Below are 20,409 nucleotides of genomic sequence, written 5' to 3'. Positions count from 1 at the left end.
AGCACATCAAGTAATCAAGACCGCGAGACGAAGTGATCCAAGGAGAAATTCTCATTAAGGGAGAGCATGTTGTGAAGCTGAGCAGTTACACATCTAAGAATTCGAGGACGAATTCTATTAAGGGGGGGAGAATGTGATAACCCGCCCTTAGGGGTAAAATGGTCGAGATCGACAAAGTTGGAGTTTTGAGCCAAGCTTTTGGGAATCAAAGGATGAGGAGAAATGTTAAGTTTTGATCATTTCAAACTTAACATGGTTCAGAGAAAATAGAAGATTGGTCGAGCATCAATTGATGATCGAACCGCGGGCGATACGGACCAACCGAGAAGTTTCAAAGTACGGCGTGGTCGAAGAATTGATCGTGAGTGAACTAGGAGTCAGATAAGCTGCTCTACCATTTTTAGAAGTGACTTGGATTGATCAGACGGTCGTTTTGGAAGCATCACATTTTTGGAAGCACGACGGGATAGAAGCTCGACGTTTTCGAAGCCTGACGTGACTTAGCCACTAAGTTTTCCCCGAAACTTCGTATGAGCGGAATATTATTTCAGAGACATTATAAGTCGGAAGCAGGACGGAAATCAAGCAGGACGGGAAGCAAGCATGACGGGAAGCAAGCACGACGGGAAAACCCGAAGTCGGCCGAAAACCCTAATTTCGGTATCGTGGATTTTCGAGGAAGCCGGAGGCTCATGAGATATTTTTCTTCAAGTTCAGAATCCTTATGGAGTCTATTAATAATATTCAGAGCATCAGAACAGGAGCGGAAAAATATTCAAGATTGATCGCGGGTCGAAAATTCACCAGAAGGACCGAAACCGCACAAATGAACCGAGAAGCTCGAGGTGTCTCAATTCAAGTGATCAGGACGTGATGTCTATCCCCTAATCAGCTGAGTGTCAAGGCAAGCTCGAGGTGTCGCCGTGCATGAAGCCAAGACATGCAGCTTGACACACAGAAGCACGAGGTGCCGCGCAACCTCCGATCGAAGCATGCAGATCGACATGTGGTCACTGTGTGTCGCCGTGCATGTGATCCAGCCATCCTGAGAGACATCTGGTCGTCCAGGCAGGAGAGAGGTGTCATCCTGCATGAGTTTGATCCATGCTGACCGCCATGTGGAGCACGAGGTGCCGCGACGCATGCAACCGGAAGCATGCGAGACGACACACTGGCACTTGGGTGGTGAAACCTTACTGGTTGGTGTATACTATAAATACCCCACGACCCCTTGCCATTTCATTCATCCAGACCTTTCAAAATCAGTCTCAAACGTTGCTAGAGAGAGAGAGAGAGAAAGTAGAAAAAGAAAGCAAGAGGTTCCGATCTTTTTCGAGCATTTTAGAGAGTTTTCGAGATCAGTTTCTCTACTGATTTCGAGTGAGTGCCTTGGGAAGGCTCTGTCCAAATCAATTCGTCCAAGTCAGTCATATTCTCTGGTGATCAAGTGGAGGTGCTGTCCAAGGTTAGTTCAGATCTAGTGGTTCAGTTCAGTCGAAGTTCCGAAGCTCGATACTCTGCCAAAAGTCCGAAGAAATAGTCCAGCAGCTAGGGGAGGTTCTGCTCGAGTTGAGTTCTGTCCAGACCAGTACCAGGAGAGGTTCTGTCCAAGTCAAGATCAGTCCAGTCCAGTCCATTCAAGATGTGAAGGTTGGGTTTTGGCTAAGTCCTCTCCGATCAACCAGCTGCTTATCGGCAAAGAACACTGTGAGTTATAGTCAATTGTTTGCTAAGCTGTTTTCATGCAGGTTCCCGTTATTTGGAGGTTGGATCATGGCAGGAGGCCAGGTCTAAACTAAGTAACGGTTTGATTAGTTTATAGTTGATATTGATTGGTTGATAGCATGCCTAGTTATTGCTTGAGAATCGTAGTAGCATGCTAATGGTTAGGTTGATTGGTTAGTTAGCGATTGCTGAATGCTTAGATATTATCGTTAGGTTGTTAGATTGCTTGCTTGCTTGATTGTTGTTTGAGGTTAGTCATCTCTTGGTAAGGGAGTGACTAACCGGTTGATTTGATTATTGTTGATATTGTTATTTAGTTTATTATATGTTACTACTCGGGGTCCTAAGTCATATAGGCTGGACTCCTGGTACTATTGGTATGATGTTGAGTTGTGTTGATAGCTTGCCTGATCAGCAATGCTACGCGGCAAGGAAAGTTACGTAAGCATGTCCCTACGCGGCTTGGCAGAGAGGTTGCATAAAGCATGCTCTGTACGGGGAGGTTGCTAGAAAGCATGCTCCGTCATGTGGTATCCTTTGTGGGTATTACATGTTAGTTTGCGGCAAGGAAGGTTGCTAGAGTATGTCCCTACGCGGCTGGGCAGAGAGGTTGCATAAAGCATGCTCTGTACGGAGAGGTTGCTAGAAAGCATGCTTCGTCGTGTGACACCTTATCGGGGTTACATGTCAGTTTCATTGGATGTTCTAGCTCGCGTGCCTTTGTGGCTGTGAGTTAGGTGTTCCGTGGTTGAGAAAGTGAGAAGTACGGTTGTGTTATTAAGTATAGCCATAGTGAGGCATATATTTATTATTATGCTAATGGTGGATTATATTCCGCTGTTTATCTTATTTATGTTAGTCTCGAGTGATGATTATTATTGTGCTTGTGGTTGATTGATTTGCTTGCAGGTTTCCTGTTACTTGAAGTTAGATCCTGGCAGTAGGCCAAGTCTAACTTAGTAACCGGTTTATTAGATAGTAGTTGTGATTGTTGTTTGCTGTGTATTGTTTAGTGTAGGCCTGATGTTGGCATGTATGTGTCTGAAGGATTGCTTGTGAAGGGTGGTGGATATTACAGCTATGTGGTATCATTGGTTGGCCGATCATGTTCTTGTCTGATTGTTGGTCGACCGATTGATGATGCTTGTATAGTCTAGATGTCTAACACTACACGAGTATTGAACTCAGGCGTATACATGGTTAACTAGGGGATTATAGCTCACTGAGTAACATTAGATTACTCATCCCTCTCCGTTGTCCTTTTTGCAGGTTTCTTTAGTAGGACGATCGGATAGCTTGGTGCTGGACGTTAGGACCGCCGGTGTAGATTTTCATGCCTTTTGTAAATGGTACCTTGTGGTTTGTGTTTAGTTGACTCGATTTGGCATTAGGCCGGGCGCCAGTCTTGAATTGTTTTGCTGTACGAATATTTCATTGAATCAATAAAGTAATTGTTTTATATGCGCTTCATGAGTACTCTGATATTTGACTAGTCCGGTCTAACACAACGTTAGGTCGTTGTACGGGTTGAAAAGCCTTAGGCCTCGATCTAACGGAAACCGTTAACTCTCGATACGGGTTGCAAAGCCTTATGTCTTGAGTTAGCGGGACGAGTTAGTGGATGAACTGGTCTAAGTCGTGGAGTAAATTTTGTGACTCTGACCGGATCGTCCCTAGCCCGTCACGTAGCGCTTCCGGACCACGGTGTTGGGTTGGACGGTCAGTCATGTTCTTGTTTGATTGTTGGCTGGCCGAATGGCCTTTCATCTCCAACCCTTGGCGTTGGTCGCTCCGTCGGTCATGTTCTTGTTTGATTGTTGGCCGGTGGTTCGACTTATGTCTAGGACGGTTCGGGGGTGTTACAGTAATGGTGGCGATAAAGTGATGAAGCGTATCAGAAGATGTCGCCAAGACCTTTGTAAGTGGAAGAAAAACTTCAATCTTAATGCCAAGGAAAAGATTGTGCTTCTCCAAAATCAATTGGAAACTGAAGAATCCAATGAGTTTCCTAGCAGTGAACGGGTTCGGGCCCTCAAGAAGTGCTCCTCAAAGCGGTAGCTATGGCATTCCCAGTCTACGCAATGAGCTGTTTCAAATTGCCAAAAACAACCATATCGAATCTCACCAGTGCTATGGCTGACTTTTGGTGGCATACGGTGGAACACAAGAGGAAGATCCATTGGATGAGATGGGATAAGCTGTGCCTACCCCGTGAACTAGGTGGCCTGGGGTTCAAAAATCTGCAATGCTTCAATCAAGCATTACTGGCGAAGCAATGTTGGAGAATTCTGCAATCTCCAAACTCCTTGCTTGCTAGACTGTTGAAAAGCAGATATTTTGACTCAAGTTCTTTCCTTGAAGCAAAGATGGGCTCGCGACCGTCTTATGGCTGGAGGAGCCTTATGTTTGGAAGAGATTTACTCATGACAGGTCTGAGGAAAGAACTTGGGAATGGTAAATCCTTGAATGTTTGGACAGATCCATGGTGTGATTTTGGTGGAAGAAGGAACCCCTGGATGAAGAATCTGATCATTGATCTAGAGCTAAAGGTTAGTGATCTTATCGATCAAGAGACGGGTGCCTGGAAAAAAGCTTTGCTGGAGGAGAACTTCTTCCCAGCAGATGTGGCAATCATCCTAAGGAAGACACCGGTGGTAGCAGTTGATGACTTTTGGTGTTGGAAACATACTAAAAGTGGTGCTTATACGGTGCGATCGGGTAACTGGTTAGCTGTGCAGGACCTGTTATCAGAGGAGTTTCAGGAAGCCAGGATGCAACCATCCATCAATGGCCTTAAAGAAGCGGCTTGGAATGCTCTCACTACCCCCAAGATCAAAACGTTCATGTGGAGAGCTATATCAAGCATCCTACCGGTGGCAAATGAACTTCAGCATCGTGGCATGAAGGTTGACCCGGTTTGCCAACACTGTGGAATATATTTGGAAACCCCAAACCATGTGCTGTTCACGTGTGATGTGGCTCGACAAGTGTGGGCTTTGTCCAATTTCCCATCACCAATGAATGGCTTCCATGCTGATTCCATCTTTGTGAACTTCCACTATCTTTTCCAAATGAGCAAGAATATAAGAATTCCTAAGGAAATCTGGAAGGGCTATCCTTGGATACTTTGGTTCCTCTGGAAGAATCGAAACAAATTCTTGTTTGAAGGTTCAGAATTCAGAGCGGAAGATATCGTGGGTAAGGCCTATGATGAGGCTGCAGTATGGGAGGAAGCGCAAAAGCTAGACCAAGAGGGAGATAAACGAGAGACTCAACCTGCTAGACCTCAGGTTAAATCGTGGAGTAAACCGGAGAGGTTTTGGTTGAAATGCAATTATGGATATTCTTGGTCTCAACAGAGCAAAAGGCTTGGTGCGGCCTGGATTGTGAGAAACTACAAGGGTGATTCGCTGCTGCATAGTAGAAGAACATTTGTGAATGTTAGTGATCTGCAGGAAGTGCAGCGACTGGTTCTTTACTGGTCCCTTGAATTGATGGTTTCACATGGCATTGGCAAGGTTATTTTTGCAGGGGAGGATGCGACTTTACTGAAAGCATTACAACGTCCAAGAGCTTGGCCTTCCTTCCTATCAATGTACCATTCGGTTAAACCTCTGTTGGATTCTTTTAGAGGTTGGAAGTGTGTGATTGAATCTCGTTCCTCAAATAGAAGTGCCTTTGCAATAGCAAAGAGTGCCCATCAACCACAATGGGGACAATCGTATGTCTCTGGGGGTGCGCCGGATTGGTTGGGCAATCTCTTGTTGGCTGATAAAGGCTAAGTCTATTTGTTGTAGTAATCTGTAGTGATCAGGTGGTGATTTTTTGGTTAGTGATTTTAGGTGTTCTTTGTTTAGATTTTTTGGGATGAATCTGCTCTTTTTGTATATGCTCAGCAGTAAGTTATATATGCTCAGCAGTAGGTTGTTATTCTCCATCCTTTTGGATGTCTTAATACAATTTTCTCTCTTGAAGAAAAAAAAATTAACTATTTCACAAAATATTTTTTTGTTTACTTTTTTTCATAAACATGCATCTGAATACTTTAACATTTGTAGTGTTACAATTTGTTATTTTGTTCAAATGGATACTTTTTGAGTGGATACTTAACATACATCTGAATACCCCTTTTGTTTTGTCTTAAATATCATGTGAACATTTATTTAGGAAGCTGTAGATGTGGTTGATGAGTTAAGAAACGCAGCTTTACGATACTCAGCAAGTGCCCATAATGGGAAAGTGTTTCTGTAGGTAGCATAGTGTATCAAGCAATTCTTCATGAACACTCCTACTATCTCCTGCAAAATGCCATAACCATAAAATTATTCCAAATCTATAAACATAGATCATTTGAATCCAAAGAGGATGGTCTAACCTGTTGAGGGAAATCTCCATCTTCCATTTGCGAATTGATGATAAGCTTTGCGGCACGGTGAAGAGGTATTGGATCTCTCTCGGCCTAGTAAATAGAGGAAAGTTATTGATATGAAATTTTTTAAATACAAAATGAAATATTTTGAACCTGTCCAGCGTGAATGAGAGCCAGCATTGCCCAAGCTGTTTGCACAAGGTTGGTTTGTTTCCCTTCTGATGGTATGTATCTCTATCACACACACACACATGTTAAAACGATCAGCCCTTGTACGATAACTAACGTGAAATTCATGCAAGTACAAAGTACCTCTTCAGGACATGACAGATAGCTTTCACCCCAACCTCCATCATCTTTTTGTGTCCTGAGTAAGAACTCAACACCTTTACGCATAGCAAGACTATTTTCATATGTTTTACCAGCAGCTGCTAGGCCGCCTAGTGCAAACCATGTGGCGTAAATGAAACAAACACCCCAATTCCCATACCTATATCATGAATACAATATTAGGTTAGGGTTCTCTTGAACCATAATTCTTTACCATTTACGAATTGTTTTTAAAGTAACATACCATGAACCATCTGGCTTTTGTTCGTTTTCTAGGAATTGCACCGCTTTCTCGATGGACCTGCTTATCTCTTTTGTCCTGTGGTCTGGATAGAGTTGCTGGAAAATAACCAAAGCTTGTATAACAGACGAGGTGCACTCCACATACTCACGCTCGGCCACGAGATTAGCAAGAAATTCTGTGGGGTTGAGAAACTGAAACACCATTTACAAAGGTTTAATTTCCAAATTCCCAAAAAAAAAGTTTCAAACACCCTTGTGTGTTTCAAGCTCTTACTTCAATCCATTCATATGCACGGATAGGTTCCCATGCAGTCACACCTCCTTTCTCACTCTAAATTTAAATGAAGTCTTAGCTGCAAACTTAATAAGAGCCAGTAATCTTTTAGGACATTAGTCTTACAGATGTAAACTTACCTGAAAAGATAGCAAGAGATTAACAGAATCATATATCTGCTCGGGATCTATTTGCTGGCCAACAACCTCAGATGGCACGGTGGAGAGCAGCAGGCAGCACTACAAAACCAAAGAAGTACTTTGAGGCATAACTCTCTTGGAAGCCCAGTAAAACTTGTTATGCATCAGTGACTGGATTGGTTACCTTTAAAGCTTCAGCCGTACAATCTGAAACTTGCCATCCATGATCTCGATCAGATAAAGTCCATGCTCCTTTGGATATGTGGCGGTACATGCTCTTAAAGTCACCACACGGGTTTTCTCTAACCTGTATAAATTCTCTGATTTAGAAAAACACATTCAACTCTTATTTATAGAAATTCGAGCTACACTAATTATAATTATTAAACCTGAGATTTCTTAATATAATCATGTCCTTTCTTCAGTACATTGCCAGTTTCATCAAAAAGATCACTCGCAAGTATAGCTTGAACCGCAAACCCTGTATCCCAAAGTTGACTTCCAAAGCTCTGCATAAATTTATAATGTCAAAGACATTTCTATTGCTAGACAGAATATACAAAAAGAATCTGATTTTCACTCCTTTAGTCACCTGCATTTTCATTCCGTCTTCAGCGACCCACATGTAATCCGGAATTCTAGCAAGATGCTTCTTAAAGTAGTCTCCATCAGGGTCATCAATCCAACATGCAAGCATGCACAATACCTACAAAATAAAATAAAAAAAGGTTCAACTTAGTATCCATTCATACGTTATTAAGAGAGTGATATGCCTGATTTGTAGAAGGGGTCATTCACTAATTTACCTTCTCAACACATCCGATGGTGATATAACGGCTATTCTCATCTTCGTAATGTATGTGTTTCATAGCCAGCCGGCAAGCTTTTTCCCTCACAAGTTTGTTTAACGGCCAACGGGTAAGGAACGGCTCCACAAAGACGTAAAGAGCGTCCCAAACCAAATCTTGAACCAAAGGATGGGGAAAATACATGTCCTCCTGCGAGAAGAAGGAATAAAAATGTTTATGTTAACAATGACATAAAAAAAAAAATTGAAGATTAAAAACGGTCAAGCATACCTGTGCGTATAGACGCCGGGTTTTGTTCCAGTTGATAGTTTCGTAAGGTTGCAAAAGGAGTTCATCACGCAGTTGTTGAATAAGAGGTGTTATTGGACCAACAAACCTCTTTCCATATAGATACGACATTGGCATGTAAACCATCCGGCAATAGCACAAAGTTTTCGCTGTATTATATTTTGCGACATCAACACAAACATTTAAAAAAAAATGGATTTTAAGCTGATAAATTACTAAAATTTTGAAAATAGAAAACAAACCTAAGTGTATGGGAAGAAACGAAGGTAGCAACCATATCTCAGGAGGCATCGGATTGGTTCCAGACCAGTCATAGATTCCAAGAATCTACATATACCAAAATAAAAAAAAAATCAAACCCTGCAACATCTCTCGGGCATATGGTGTACAAGATTTTACCGATAGCCATATCTTTCCCCAAGAAGGAATATAAGTGACACCACCACGGTCAAGAATCCATTGTCTTGCCCGTTTACACGCGTTATCTCCTCCTCCATTGGGACCTTCTCCAAGAATACGCAAGCAAATGTAATTCAGCGCGGTGCAGAACATAATGCTCTTGCTCTCAATATGTAATCCCCATCCACCATCTTCGTTCTGAGAAGCAACAAATTATCAACATTAGCTCCTGTGGAAGATGATCACTAATCCAAACCGCTGCTTAGTGAAAGTACCTTACCTGATGACAATAGACATGACGAAGCATCTCCTTGCGATGCTCTTCATCGAATACCTTCTCGAGGTGTCCTGTGATATACAAACAAAACACCTGCAGCAGGATAATTTCCTCCGTTTCAATCGATTCCTCTTTTGTATCCAATAGAGAACCCTAATTCTAGCCCTAATATTTGTTCGCCGATAGACATAATCGGTAGGAATCGAAAGGAGGAAGGAACAGAGAAGAAACATACCAGCGGAGGGAGGAAGAAGAGAGGTCCGGTGATTTCTCCAGGCCAGTGACCGTCGGAGGCTTGCAGAGCCGAGAAGAACGAGAGTCCTCTACGTAACGCATCCGTTGCTTTCTCGTGAGTTATGGCTTCGTCGCCGTCGATCTTCACCGGCGGGATCACTTGCTCGAATCTCGCCTCTTTCAAAAACTGTGAGTTCAATCAACTCAAACACGGTATGAGTAATGGCAACTTGGCCCATTATCTTTTAGGGCCTAAACACGGTATAAGAAATAGCAATATTGGCCCACTGTCACTGGCTTTTTTTCCATTAGACCAAAGCTATAATAAGTAGGGAGCATTTTCCAAAGGGCAATTCTCCAAGATATAAAGTTTTAGAGAGGAAAATGATCAACATGTTTAATTTAAAAAGTAAAAAGACATCTCTATCTTAGATATATAAATACAAATAAATATATAAAAAATAGAAAAATAAAAAAAAATTATACTTTCAGATTATATATTTTCAAATTCGAAATCTTTTATAAATCCTTTTTTTGAAACTTTTTTTCCTGAATTTTCTTCTTTCAAATTTTCTTTTGAAATTCGAAAAATACTTTTTCAAACTATTTTAAAAATATTATTTCAAATTTTAATATTTATTTTATATTTTATAAAATTTTAGACCTAATCTCAAATCTCCACTCTTTAACTCTATACCCTAAGACATAAATTAGTTAATCCAAAAGATATAAGTCTATATTTACCTCTTTAATGAGATATTTTGGCCATTTTAATTCTTCGAATCTATATTTGTGACAAAAAAAAAACATTTTTAGTGCTATTTTGGGTATTTTCAAAAAATAATCGGTAACAAAACAACAGAACAAATTGGTTGAATATTGTACATTTTTATATACTAGGTGATTCTCATGTGCTCATGCACGGATAAGCATTTATAATATAAATAAATTATAATACTTTTTAAAAAAAAATATTTTAGTTTTATAATTAAATTGGTTTATAATATACATGTAGGAAAATAAGTAAAAATATATTTTGATTATTTAATGTTATTATCTTAATTAAAAATATGACAATGGTTTTAAAAGTTGGATAGGTTTAGTTATTGTACGTAAACTAAAATTTATATTTTCATTCTGAACTAAATCATAATTTCTTGTTTTTATATTTGAATAATTTTGTTAATTGTATTTAGTTAAAATTCTTTTACATATATATATTTATAAATTTATATATAATATATAATTTTATATATTTAATTTAGAAAACAAATATAAAAATTGAAGTGTTTCTTGGTTTGAGGTTGTACAACTGATAACCAATAAGTTTTAAAAATATATGGATCTGAATATTTATAAAATTAAGTTAATTTTATGTTCTTATATATAGATTTTAAGTCATTTTGTAGTTTACATGTATAACAACTAAAAATAAAACAATACTATAGTATTGACTCAATTAAACTTCTGATTTGGAGTATTAGAATTTAGATCAGTTTGATATGTTTAATGATCAATGATCAATTTCATGATCATTTAATATATTAATTATATTTCACGTGAAATTAGCTCATTTGTATATATATATATATATATATAATATTTTTTGTGAAATTTTATTTTTGAATTCACGTAATATATAGTCTGTAATTAAAAATTTTAAAGATATTTTCATTTTTTATATTTATATGATTTGTGATAAAATAATAAAAACGAAATTAAAATTGAAAATATGTTAAGAAAAAAGGAAATATAACAAAAACTCTTAATATTGGCATATATGAATAATATTTATAATTTATTAATTAACCATTCTTAAAATTAATGTGAGAGCGCCACATAGTAAACTGACTTCTCAAATAATATTATCTATACTATTAAAAATGAGTTTTAATAAATCTGCTTATAAAATTGTTTGGACTTTTTCATTAGACTTAAATTTATTGGTCATATTTATATGTTTGAAACAGTATTACCTCGATTATTACTCCTTCTCTAACAATACAATAGTAATAATTAATGTTGTTACCAAAGGTAGAGAGAATTAACTATGCATCCGTCGATAGTATTTATTGTACTTTCCATTTTATGTGATACAGTTCTTCTGAAAATCAATTTTCTTTCTCATCATAGTAATTGCTAATCAATTATGTTATACACTATATTTCTTACTCAAAATCTACTATCAATAATTAAAATGAATCTATCTTATTAAAACAAAAACATTCTGTTGGATCTAACATTTGTTTTGTAAGTTTTTAAATTAAATACATCTTTATACTTTATAGTTAAACATATATTAAATCACTAATGTTCCTTTCTTTATACTACTATCCATGTTCCCAAACAATATACTTATTTCTTTATACTACTATCAACATTTCCAAACAATATACTTATTTTTTTATACTACTATCAATGTTTCCAAACAATATATTTTTTATACTACTATCAATTTTCCAAATAATACAATAATTAATCTTAATTATTTTATATCTATCATTTTCTCTTTAAATTTTTGTAGGAACGTCATAATTTCATAAATTACAAAATAGTAAACTTTAAAATTTCGATTATAAGATTACAAATTATGAAACTATTACAATTTAAATCCAATTAGATTATATATCGGTCATCCATCAGTTCAATCGGTTAGTCTCGGGTTTTAGTGATTTTTTAATATGAATATTTTAGAAACATAAATTGAATTGTCAGATCTCCGAATTAACCGGTATAATCACAATCGGGTTGAATTTAAAAATACTGATTTAAATGCAAAAATATTTTAAATACATACTCTTTAAAAATTACCAAAATATTTGTTAAATTATTAGTGAAATTTTTCATCGTAAAATATTCCGCGCTTCAAAAGCGCGGGTCAAAATCTAGTTAGCATTATATCATTGAACATATTTTACTATGTCATCTTACATTATATAGTTTTAATTATTTAAAAAATCAAATTTGATATAAACATTTTTGTAAATCATATGTTAAACAATATATATATATATATATATATATATATATATATATATATATTAGAGAAGTTCCCTTAGATAGCAATTTTTAGTTTATTTTCACAAAATGGTCTTCCAAAGAGGAAATTGACCAAAACAGATTTTATTTTAGGGTAAATATGCATTTATAACATTTATGTTAACAAATCTAAGATTTAAGGTTTAGAGTTAAGGGGTAAGTTTAAGGGCGGGTTTCAAATTTCAAAAAATAAAAAATCAAAATCAAAATTTTCAAAATAAAAAATGGTTATTTTGTCATGTTATTTTAATATTTTATTTTTTAGGTCTATTTTGTGACAAAAATTTTAAAAAGGCTATTCGAGATAGGGATGGGCACTTCAGTTATTTTATCGGTCCGGTTCGGGTTCGGTTCGGTTTGGTTTATCGGTTCTAGAAATTTTTAAGTTGAAGTAAACCATACTTAGTTTGGTTCGGTTCGGTTTCGCTTTGGTTTGTGTTTCGGTTCGGTTTAATCAAATTTTCTTAGTTTAGATCTTTTAAGAGAAATCATGTTTTGAAACATCAACGCATGGTCGTGAAATCATCATGTTGGTGAAAATAAAAAATAAATTATGTGAACTAAATCTAATATAGAACTAAATCAATAATTTTTTTGTGTTTAAACGTAAAACCAGACATAAAACCAAAAATTAAAATGTAATCTACTTATTTTAGATTATTATCTTTGAACCTAATATAAATACTATAGGCAATAGAAGTGGCACTTCAGTTATTTTATGGATTCGGTTTAGGCTCGGTTTGGTTTGATTAATTTGGTTCTAGAATTTTTTTAACCGAAGTAAACCATAACTAGTTTGGTTCGGTTTTGACTCGGTTTGGTTCGGTTGGACTCGGTTCGGTTTGTTTTTTTTGCCCACTCCTAATTCGAGAGAATTGTCCTATATATTACGTTAACTTAATTTTTATAAAAAGTATTATAATAAAAAATTAAGAAACTTTAAAAACTATTAAAAACCCTACACATATGTTCCATTGAATTAGCTTAAAGAATCTACCAAGTAAATCTTAAACCATATCAATTTAACAAATGTAATTCTTATAAAGTATCACAAAATACAACGAATGAATAGGTTTTGGGTATTCGGGTCGGTTCCTTTCTATATGAGTTATTTTTAAAGGAAACTAAATTTTAAAAAATATAAAAATTGAATATTCTTATATTTTCACATTATTTTTAAAAACCAAGATATAGTATATATTGTTACAAAATATTTTTAACAAAAAGAGTACAATGTAGATATGCTATTTATGAACTTTGTCATCTTACACTGTATAGTTCCATATTTAATACAAACACTAGCAAACCATATCTAAAAGAAAACTTTATATATTTTGCGCTAAATTGTTTTATAAAAGTGTTTAAAATAATTTTTATTAAATATAGGCTTAAAAACTATTAAAATACCTTATAAATCTATACTATTAAATTAACCAAAATCTACTTAGTAAGTATTAAGTCTCACGAGTTCAACAATTATAATCTTATAAAATGCACATAAATATAATATGGGAAAGTAGGTCCTGGCATCGGGTCTTCTGGTTGGGTACAGATATGTTCCTTTTGGATTTAGGTTTTTCGGATTCTAACCATTTAGACATAATTAAGTATTTAAAAATTTCTGGTATAGATTCGGGTTAACTATTTTCGGATCCGGATCCATAATCAAATACCTGTAAAATAAATAATTTTTTGGTATGTAACAGCCCAAATTGATTTGGTTATTTTAGGACTCGAAATACCTAAAAACCTAAAATATTAAAACATAAAAATACACAAAACACAAACAAATACCTGAAAAATATTCAAATACTCAAAATAACCCAAAACGTTACCATAAATCTGACTTGATGAACTGAAAATACCCAAAAAAAATCCTAATACCCAATATTTTATTTTATTTTTTATAAAAAAAATTACCTGAAACTTGAAACTATAATCGGAAACCTGAATTTGAAAATTACAAAAATATTCATAATAACAAAAACACATTTCAGATATCAAAAATATATATGAAATACCAAATATACACATACTTTGGATACTGATCGGGTGCCGGGTAGGACCTCAAGTCAAACAGAAACCACAGGTTGAAAAAAAGAAATAAAATATGTACTTTGGCATTGACCCGGACCAAACCACATCTATATTTTTGGGTTGAATTTGGTTAGGTTTTTCGGGTTCGATAAAATGTTCAAACTTAAAAAGAATTATATAAGAGTGTACATACATAATCTTATATAAACTAATTCGTAAATTATATAATTTTAAACAAATGTCCTTCAATGTAATGATTTTATAACATAATAATGTACACCAATTCCAAATACTAATTCACAAACTTTGTTTATAATCTAATGGAGAATCCGTGCTTTTGAAACGTGGATCAAAATCTAGTAGTGACATTATAAGAAAAATAGTTTCCTTTTCTTTGTCAAAAATAATGTTTCCTTTTATGTGCAATACTACGATGCATCGGGTGACTTTGAAAATAATTCTATTTGAGACACAAATCCACATTCTCTATGATCATGTGGATGTGGTGGTGCCTCAAACCCAAAAAAGGAAAGAAAAAAATTTGGACAAAGGTGAATAAGTGATTGTGACGAAAAGGTAGGTAAGAAAATTATATCGATAGTCAAATTAGGGAACTCAGTGACGCTTCCGGTTGAATTTCAAAAGATCCCTCCTAAGTGTGGAGCTTGTGGAGAATACGGTCACCTTCGTTTGAGATGTCTACAACCTTTAAAGAAGACTGTTCAGGAGACAACCGACTTCCCAGCTTTCACTGGTGTAATAACTCATGCTCCAGCACCGGTGTTAGAGCCTGAGCCTGCGTTAGTCCCTTCTTCTCCCAAAGTCGCTCACTCTCTCTAGTCTGAAGCTCCTTTGCTACCTCCTATCCCAAAGCCTCCAGGACCAGCTCTCACGTCTCCGGAACTTAGCTCCCAAGGTAGGCGGACGATTGGAAGAACTAAAAGTTTACCTCTTATTTTGTCCTTGGAGGTGGATGGGTCTTCTTCTGGTTGGAAAGAAGTGGGGAAAAAACCAGAGGTTGCAAAAGGTAAGGACATCTCTCCTCAAGCTTCCGGGAATGGTACAATCTCCAACACTAAGCTCGCGGAGGAAGAGGAGTTAATCTCAGCTGCTCAGTGCATTCTTCGGAAAAGGCTAGATGCAATTGATTCCAAGGCTCCTGGTACTTCTACTGCCAATTCTAGGAAGCACCAAAGAAGAAAGATCCGACAGGAAATGTATGCGCTGTCAAGTTGTTCTGAAAATGACGACCGTTCTACTTCTTCTGCTTCTGTTTCTAAGCGTAAAGCAAGCAATTTTGGATCAGCTTTCGGTGGGCAAAGGCGTTCGCGCCCTGCTCATTCTAAGGAAGCTTAGTGCCCAGCACTGCCCCTTTTGAACTCTAAATGAAGAGTTTTTTTTGAAATGTTCGGGGATTAAACGGAAGAGACAGACAATCTTCAGTTATTGATTGGATTCGGCGTAACCAACCTCTTTTAGGTGGTTTTTTGGAAACACATGTGCAGCAGGAAAATCTACTTGGCGTTATGAATTCAGTGGTTCCCGGATGGCGTTTTGAAGGGAATCATTCTCCTGAAGCTGATAACGGTCGCATTGTGGTGTTGTGGGATCCTATTTTATCAGTTATAATATTTTTCTCTTCTCCTCAACTGGTCTTATGTGGTGTCTTCAATCCTCAAACCAGACAGTCTTATACGGTAGCTTTCATATATGCTCGTAATCTCAGAGAAGAAAGACTCGAGTTATGGGAGAAGATAAAAGAATTGGCTCAAACTAGAACACTCAGTAATTCTCCTTGGATTCTTCTCGGTGATTTCAATCAGGTATTATCTGCTGATGAGGTTTTCTCTAGTACTCCAACAGAGTTATGTGAGCAAGGAATTCAAGATTTTTCAGACTGTTTGGAGGAGACTGGGATTTTTGATCTAGCTTACAGAGGTTGTTTGTTCACGTGGTACAATAAGAGCGTCACGAATCCGAAGTCCAGGAAGTTAGATAGAGCATTAGTGAATGAGGCCTGGGTGGAAACGTATCCCGATTCCTATGCTTTCTTTGACTCCCCCGGCTCGTCTGATCATACACCATGCCTCATCCACTTAGCAAATCAGCTATCTCCGAGAAAGTGTCGGTTTGTGTATTTTGATATGTTTTCAACGCACCCGGAGTTTTAGCGGTTATTGAAAGAGGCGTGGACGGTTGCAATTCCTATCAGTTCTCCCATGAGTGCTCTATACCAGAAGCTTCGTGCTGCCAAGAGTTGTTGCAAAGCGCTCAATCGCAGCAGTTTCAGCAACATCCAACTCAGATCAAAAGAAGCTCGTCAGACTTTGGATCAGATCCAAGTAAGAGCTTTAACTGATCCATCACAGCAGTTATTCGAAGAGGAGGCAGAAGCTAGGAAATCTTGGATGTTCTTCGCTGCTGCTGAAGAGTCTTTCTTGCACCAGAAATCTCGAGTAAGATGGCTCACTGTTGGTGATTCAAATACGGGAGTGTTCCACAAGGCGGTCAGGGCTAATTTATCCAAAAATGTCATCCATTATTTGTTGGATCCAATGGGTAACAAGATCTACGACTCTGTCACCTTGAAAGCTATGACCTCTCACTTCTATGAAGCTCTCCTTGGCATAGCAAACGACTCTATTACACCATTCTCAGTAGAAGAAATCAGAGACATTCATCCCTTTCGTTGTCCTGACTTGCTCGCTGCGCAGCTGGTGTCTCTTCCGACTGAGACATAAATCAGAGAAACAATTTTTGCTCTTCCAAAAAACAAAGCTCCTGACCCTGATGGTTTTTCTGTGGAGTTCTTTGTTTCTTCTTGGGACTTGGTGGGCGGTGATCTAGTCTCAGCGGTTCGTGACTTTTTCGTTAATCCTTGCTTGTCCAGGCAGGTCAACGCAACTGTCATTGCTCTTCTACCGAAGGTAACAGGTGCAGCCAACCTCTCAGATTTCCGCCCCATTTTTTTGTGCAACACAGTGTACAAGGTTATTGCGAAAATTATTGGTGTTCGCCTCAAAAAGCTCACTCCTCTTGTAGTTCAACGTAATCAGGTCGGGTTCATCAAAGGAAGACTGTTGTGTGAAAATGTCCTATTAGCTTCAGAGCTGGTCTCGGATTTCAACACTCCGGGGAACACTACTAGAGGCTGTCTGCAGATAGATATTACAAAAGCCTATGATAATGTCGATTGGTCGTTCCTCCTGAATGTCTTGAAGGCCTTTAACCTGCCGGAAGTGTTCATTGGGTGGATTCAAGCCTGTATTACCTCGCCACACTATTCTGTCGCTTTCAATGGGGAGCTTGTTGGGTTTTTCCCCGGGAAAAAGGGTCTTCGTCAAGGTGACCCTATCTCGTCCTCCCTCTTTGTTATAGCAATGGATATTTTGTCCAAGAACCTGGACACTGCTGCTCAGAGTCGTCTTTTCAATCCGCATCGTAAGTGCCGGTATCCCTTGATTACTCATCTTTGTTTTGCGGACGACATACTTATATTCTTTGATGGCAATGCAGACTCAGTAGCCGCTATTATCAGTGTCCTCAACTCGTTTTATATGGGATCTGGGCTTGGTTTAAACTTAAAGACTGGTCTATTTCGTGATGGTAGGAATCACCAGGTTACTAAGGAGATAGCTGAAAGATTTGGTGTTTCCCCGGGAAATCTACATGTCCGGTATTTGGGTGTTCCGTTGATGCCCAATAGGCTTGGAAAGGCAGACTATCAACCATTGGTCGACAGGGTGAGGAAAAAGATAACTTCTTGGACTATACGAAACCTATCCTTTGCAGGAAGATTAACGCTGCTTCAATCGGTGTTATATGGCATGTTTAATTTCTGGGCATCAATTTATCAGCTTCCTAAGGGATGCATTAATGCTATAGAGAGGTTGTGCAATGCTTTTCTTTGGAGTGGAGGTCCAGACTCAGCTAGAGGAGCAAAAGTTTCATGGGAGTCCGTCTGCACCCCTAAATCCGCGGGTGGTCTCGGTCTGCGAAGATTGGAAGCTTCTAATGTGGTTTTCGGTTTGAAGCTTATCTGGTTACTATTTGCAGTAACTGGATCTCTCTGGGTAGCTTGGATCAAGGAGCACATTATAGCGGATGGGGATTTTTGGACAGCAAACTATGACCATTCGGGTTCGTCAAATTGGAGACAGTTGATGAAGTTGAGGTCTATTGCTCGTCCCTTTGTCTTTTGTCAGATTCAGTCAGGCTCTCAAGCTTTATTCTGGCATGACAATTGGTCCGGTTTGGGTCCACTGATTCATCTTTCGGGAGCCAACGGTCCGCGTGTCTTAGGCATTTCAATTACAGCTCGTGTTTCAGAAGCTATTTCGGGTGATTCTTGGCTCTTACCGAGGGGATGACATAGGATTACTCAGCTCATTCGAGCCTCTCTGCCCGTTCCTCCACCAGCTCTGCTACCGGATGTTCCTGACGTTTTCCTCTGGCGAAATAGCCCAGCCTCGGAGCCTGGTCAATTTGTCGCCTCGAAAACTTGGGAAACTCTTTATCCAGCAGCTGTGTATGTTCTTTGGCACAAGACAATTTGGTTTAAAACCAGAATCCCTAAACATGCTTTCTTGTCATGGGTGGCGATCCTCAACAGATTACCAACGAAAGATAGGTTGCAGCAGTGGGGTTTGAATATTTCTCCAACATGTCTGCTTTGTGATGTCTCAGATGAGAGCCGTGATCACATCTTCTTTGCTTGTCCTTATTCCCAAGAAGTCTGGACTACATTCTTCACAGCTCCGGTTTTTTCTCCTCCATCTGGTTTCGAGGCCATTATAGCTTGGTTACCTTCTGCAGCAGGTAATCCTCAGCTCAAAGATATATGTTGCCTCCTTGTTCAAGCTATATTATATCTGCTGTGGAGAGAGAGGAATCTCAGATTGCATACATCAACAAGTAAGCCATCTTTTACTCTGGTCAGAGAGGTTAAGGTTCTTATGAAAGCAAAGTTGCTTGGATTGGATCGGTTAAAGAGCTCCTCTATAGTTCGGATTTTGCAGCAGTCTTCAACACGTCCGGCAACATATCTTTATCTCTGGTTTCACCATTTCGACCGTTAGCACTATGGATTATCATCAGCGCCAAGTTTATCATCTCTGCTTCACATGTGTTTCTTAATATTTCATAGCCTCCTTTCATTTTGTCTTCTCGTTTATTAAGCTGTTTCAACTTTGTATTCAAAACAGTATTCCACTTGGGGAAGAATAAAGAAAAAAAATAATTAAAAAAAAAAAGTTATGTCGATATGTATTACAACCTATTAAGATTTCGGAGTACCTTTTTTTCATGGTAAACATATAATTATAAAGTTGAGAAAAGTATAAACTTACTTGCATTCGCCAGAAGAGATCACTGCAGCCTTTAACACGAGAGCGGTTGACCAAGAAATTCCGCCGAGCTTCTTCCACGGCGGCTCGTTCCTCCGGTGTGCCGGCTTTGGGATCGAACTCCCATGTTTGACGTCCAACAAAGTTGTTGGTGCTGGTCAAGTAAGGGTCTTTCCCATTTCCCTCTCCTATTTTTAACTTCCACATAACGACTATGATCCTGTGTATACGTACACGTCCATATAGATATACTCACTCAGTTCAGAATTTCATTCAAACAATCGTATGATGCCTTGTTCAAAAAAAAATCATATGATGCTATATAGGGTGCGTAGTGTGTATAAACATATATACACTTTTTAGTTTTTACAAACATGTTACTATAGCACTATATATATATTTACATGCACATGTATTAAACATAATATACATATGTTTCATATATATGAATGTGAAGAACATGCACATATATATTTGTAGATAATGTCATTTAAATCTCTGTATTGAAAGAGCCCTCGCGTATCTAAATAGAGAAGATGAGAGAGATGAGAGAGATTACTTGTGATGGGGTTTGCCTTTACGGTCGATTATTAGATTGGAGTTTGGACGAGGTTCATGTGCGTATGTTTATATAGGTAGTCAATGTCGACGCACTCACTAATAGTTTAATATGGGATTGTTAGTTATAGAATTCATTAGTTACTTTATTAATTAATCTTAGTATTTGTTTCCTATCACAAAATATTAAATAACAATAGGTCATTACCATAATTCATAACACAGAGGCTCTGATTGGTAATTTCTGGCATAAATGGGAGTAATATAAAAAGTGGAAATGAGCAGAAAAGAATAAATGGAACAGAGAGGAAAAAGAAAAAAAATGTTGTTGCGCTCACTATG

The 20,409-nt window shown here is 37.7% G+C and overlaps 2 protein-coding genes across 2 annotated transcripts; one reads left to right on the top strand and one right to left on the bottom strand.

Moving 5' to 3' along the window:
• Positions 1-3,785: 3,785 nt before the first annotated feature.
• LOC108836684 (uncharacterized) lies at positions 3,786-5,507 on the top strand. Its single transcript, XM_018609806.1, has one exon. It carries the CDS (start codon positions 3,786-3,788, stop codon positions 5,505-5,507), a length of 1,722 nt encoding a protein of 573 aa, XP_018465308.1.
• A 367-nt stretch (positions 5,508-5,874) lies between these two features.
• Positions 5,875-20,155, bottom strand: LOC108814775 (beta-amyrin synthase 1). Its single transcript, XM_056991117.1, has 18 exons — positions 20,069-20,155; positions 19,513-19,729; positions 9,090-9,275; positions 8,858-8,947; positions 8,578-8,775; positions 8,421-8,505; positions 8,161-8,327; positions 7,888-8,079; positions 7,674-7,787; positions 7,471-7,590; positions 7,266-7,388; positions 7,082-7,180; positions 6,942-6,998; positions 6,669-6,859; positions 6,407-6,584; positions 6,248-6,328; positions 6,101-6,184; positions 5,875-6,023 (listed from the first exon to the last, which is right to left on the bottom strand). Exons 2-18 carry the CDS (start codon positions 19,714-19,716, stop codon positions 5,889-5,891), a joined length of 2,304 nt encoding a protein of 767 aa, XP_056847097.1. The 5' UTR covers positions 19,717-19,729; positions 20,069-20,155; the 3' UTR covers positions 5,875-5,888.
• Between the last annotated feature and the right edge of the window lie 254 nt (positions 20,156-20,409).

Source organism: Raphanus sativus, chromosome 7, assembly GCF_000801105.2.
Source record: "Raphanus sativus cultivar WK10039 chromosome 7, ASM80110v3, whole genome shotgun sequence".
Lineage (NCBI taxonomy): Eukaryota > Viridiplantae > Streptophyta > Magnoliopsida > Brassicales > Brassicaceae > Raphanus > Raphanus sativus.
This window is presented reverse-complemented; position numbering and strand designations above follow the sequence as displayed.

Coding starts and splice junctions, on each gene's coding strand:
- LOC108814775 (XM_056991117.1), bottom strand. CDS start 19,716: ATGTGGAAGTTAAAAATAGGAGAGGGAAATGGGAAAGACCCTTACTTG. Junction 8,328..8,420: donor GTTTCTTCCCATACACTTAG/GTTTGTTTTCTA, acceptor AATATAATACAG/CGAAAACTTTGTGCTATTGC. Junction 6,860..6,941: donor GTGCATATGAATGGATTGAA/GTAAGAGCTTGA, acceptor ATGGTGTTTCAG/TTTCTCAACCCCACAGAATT.
- LOC108836684 (XM_018609806.1), top strand. CDS start 3,786: ATGGCATTCCCAGTCTACGCAATGAGCTGTTTCAAATTGCCAAAAACA.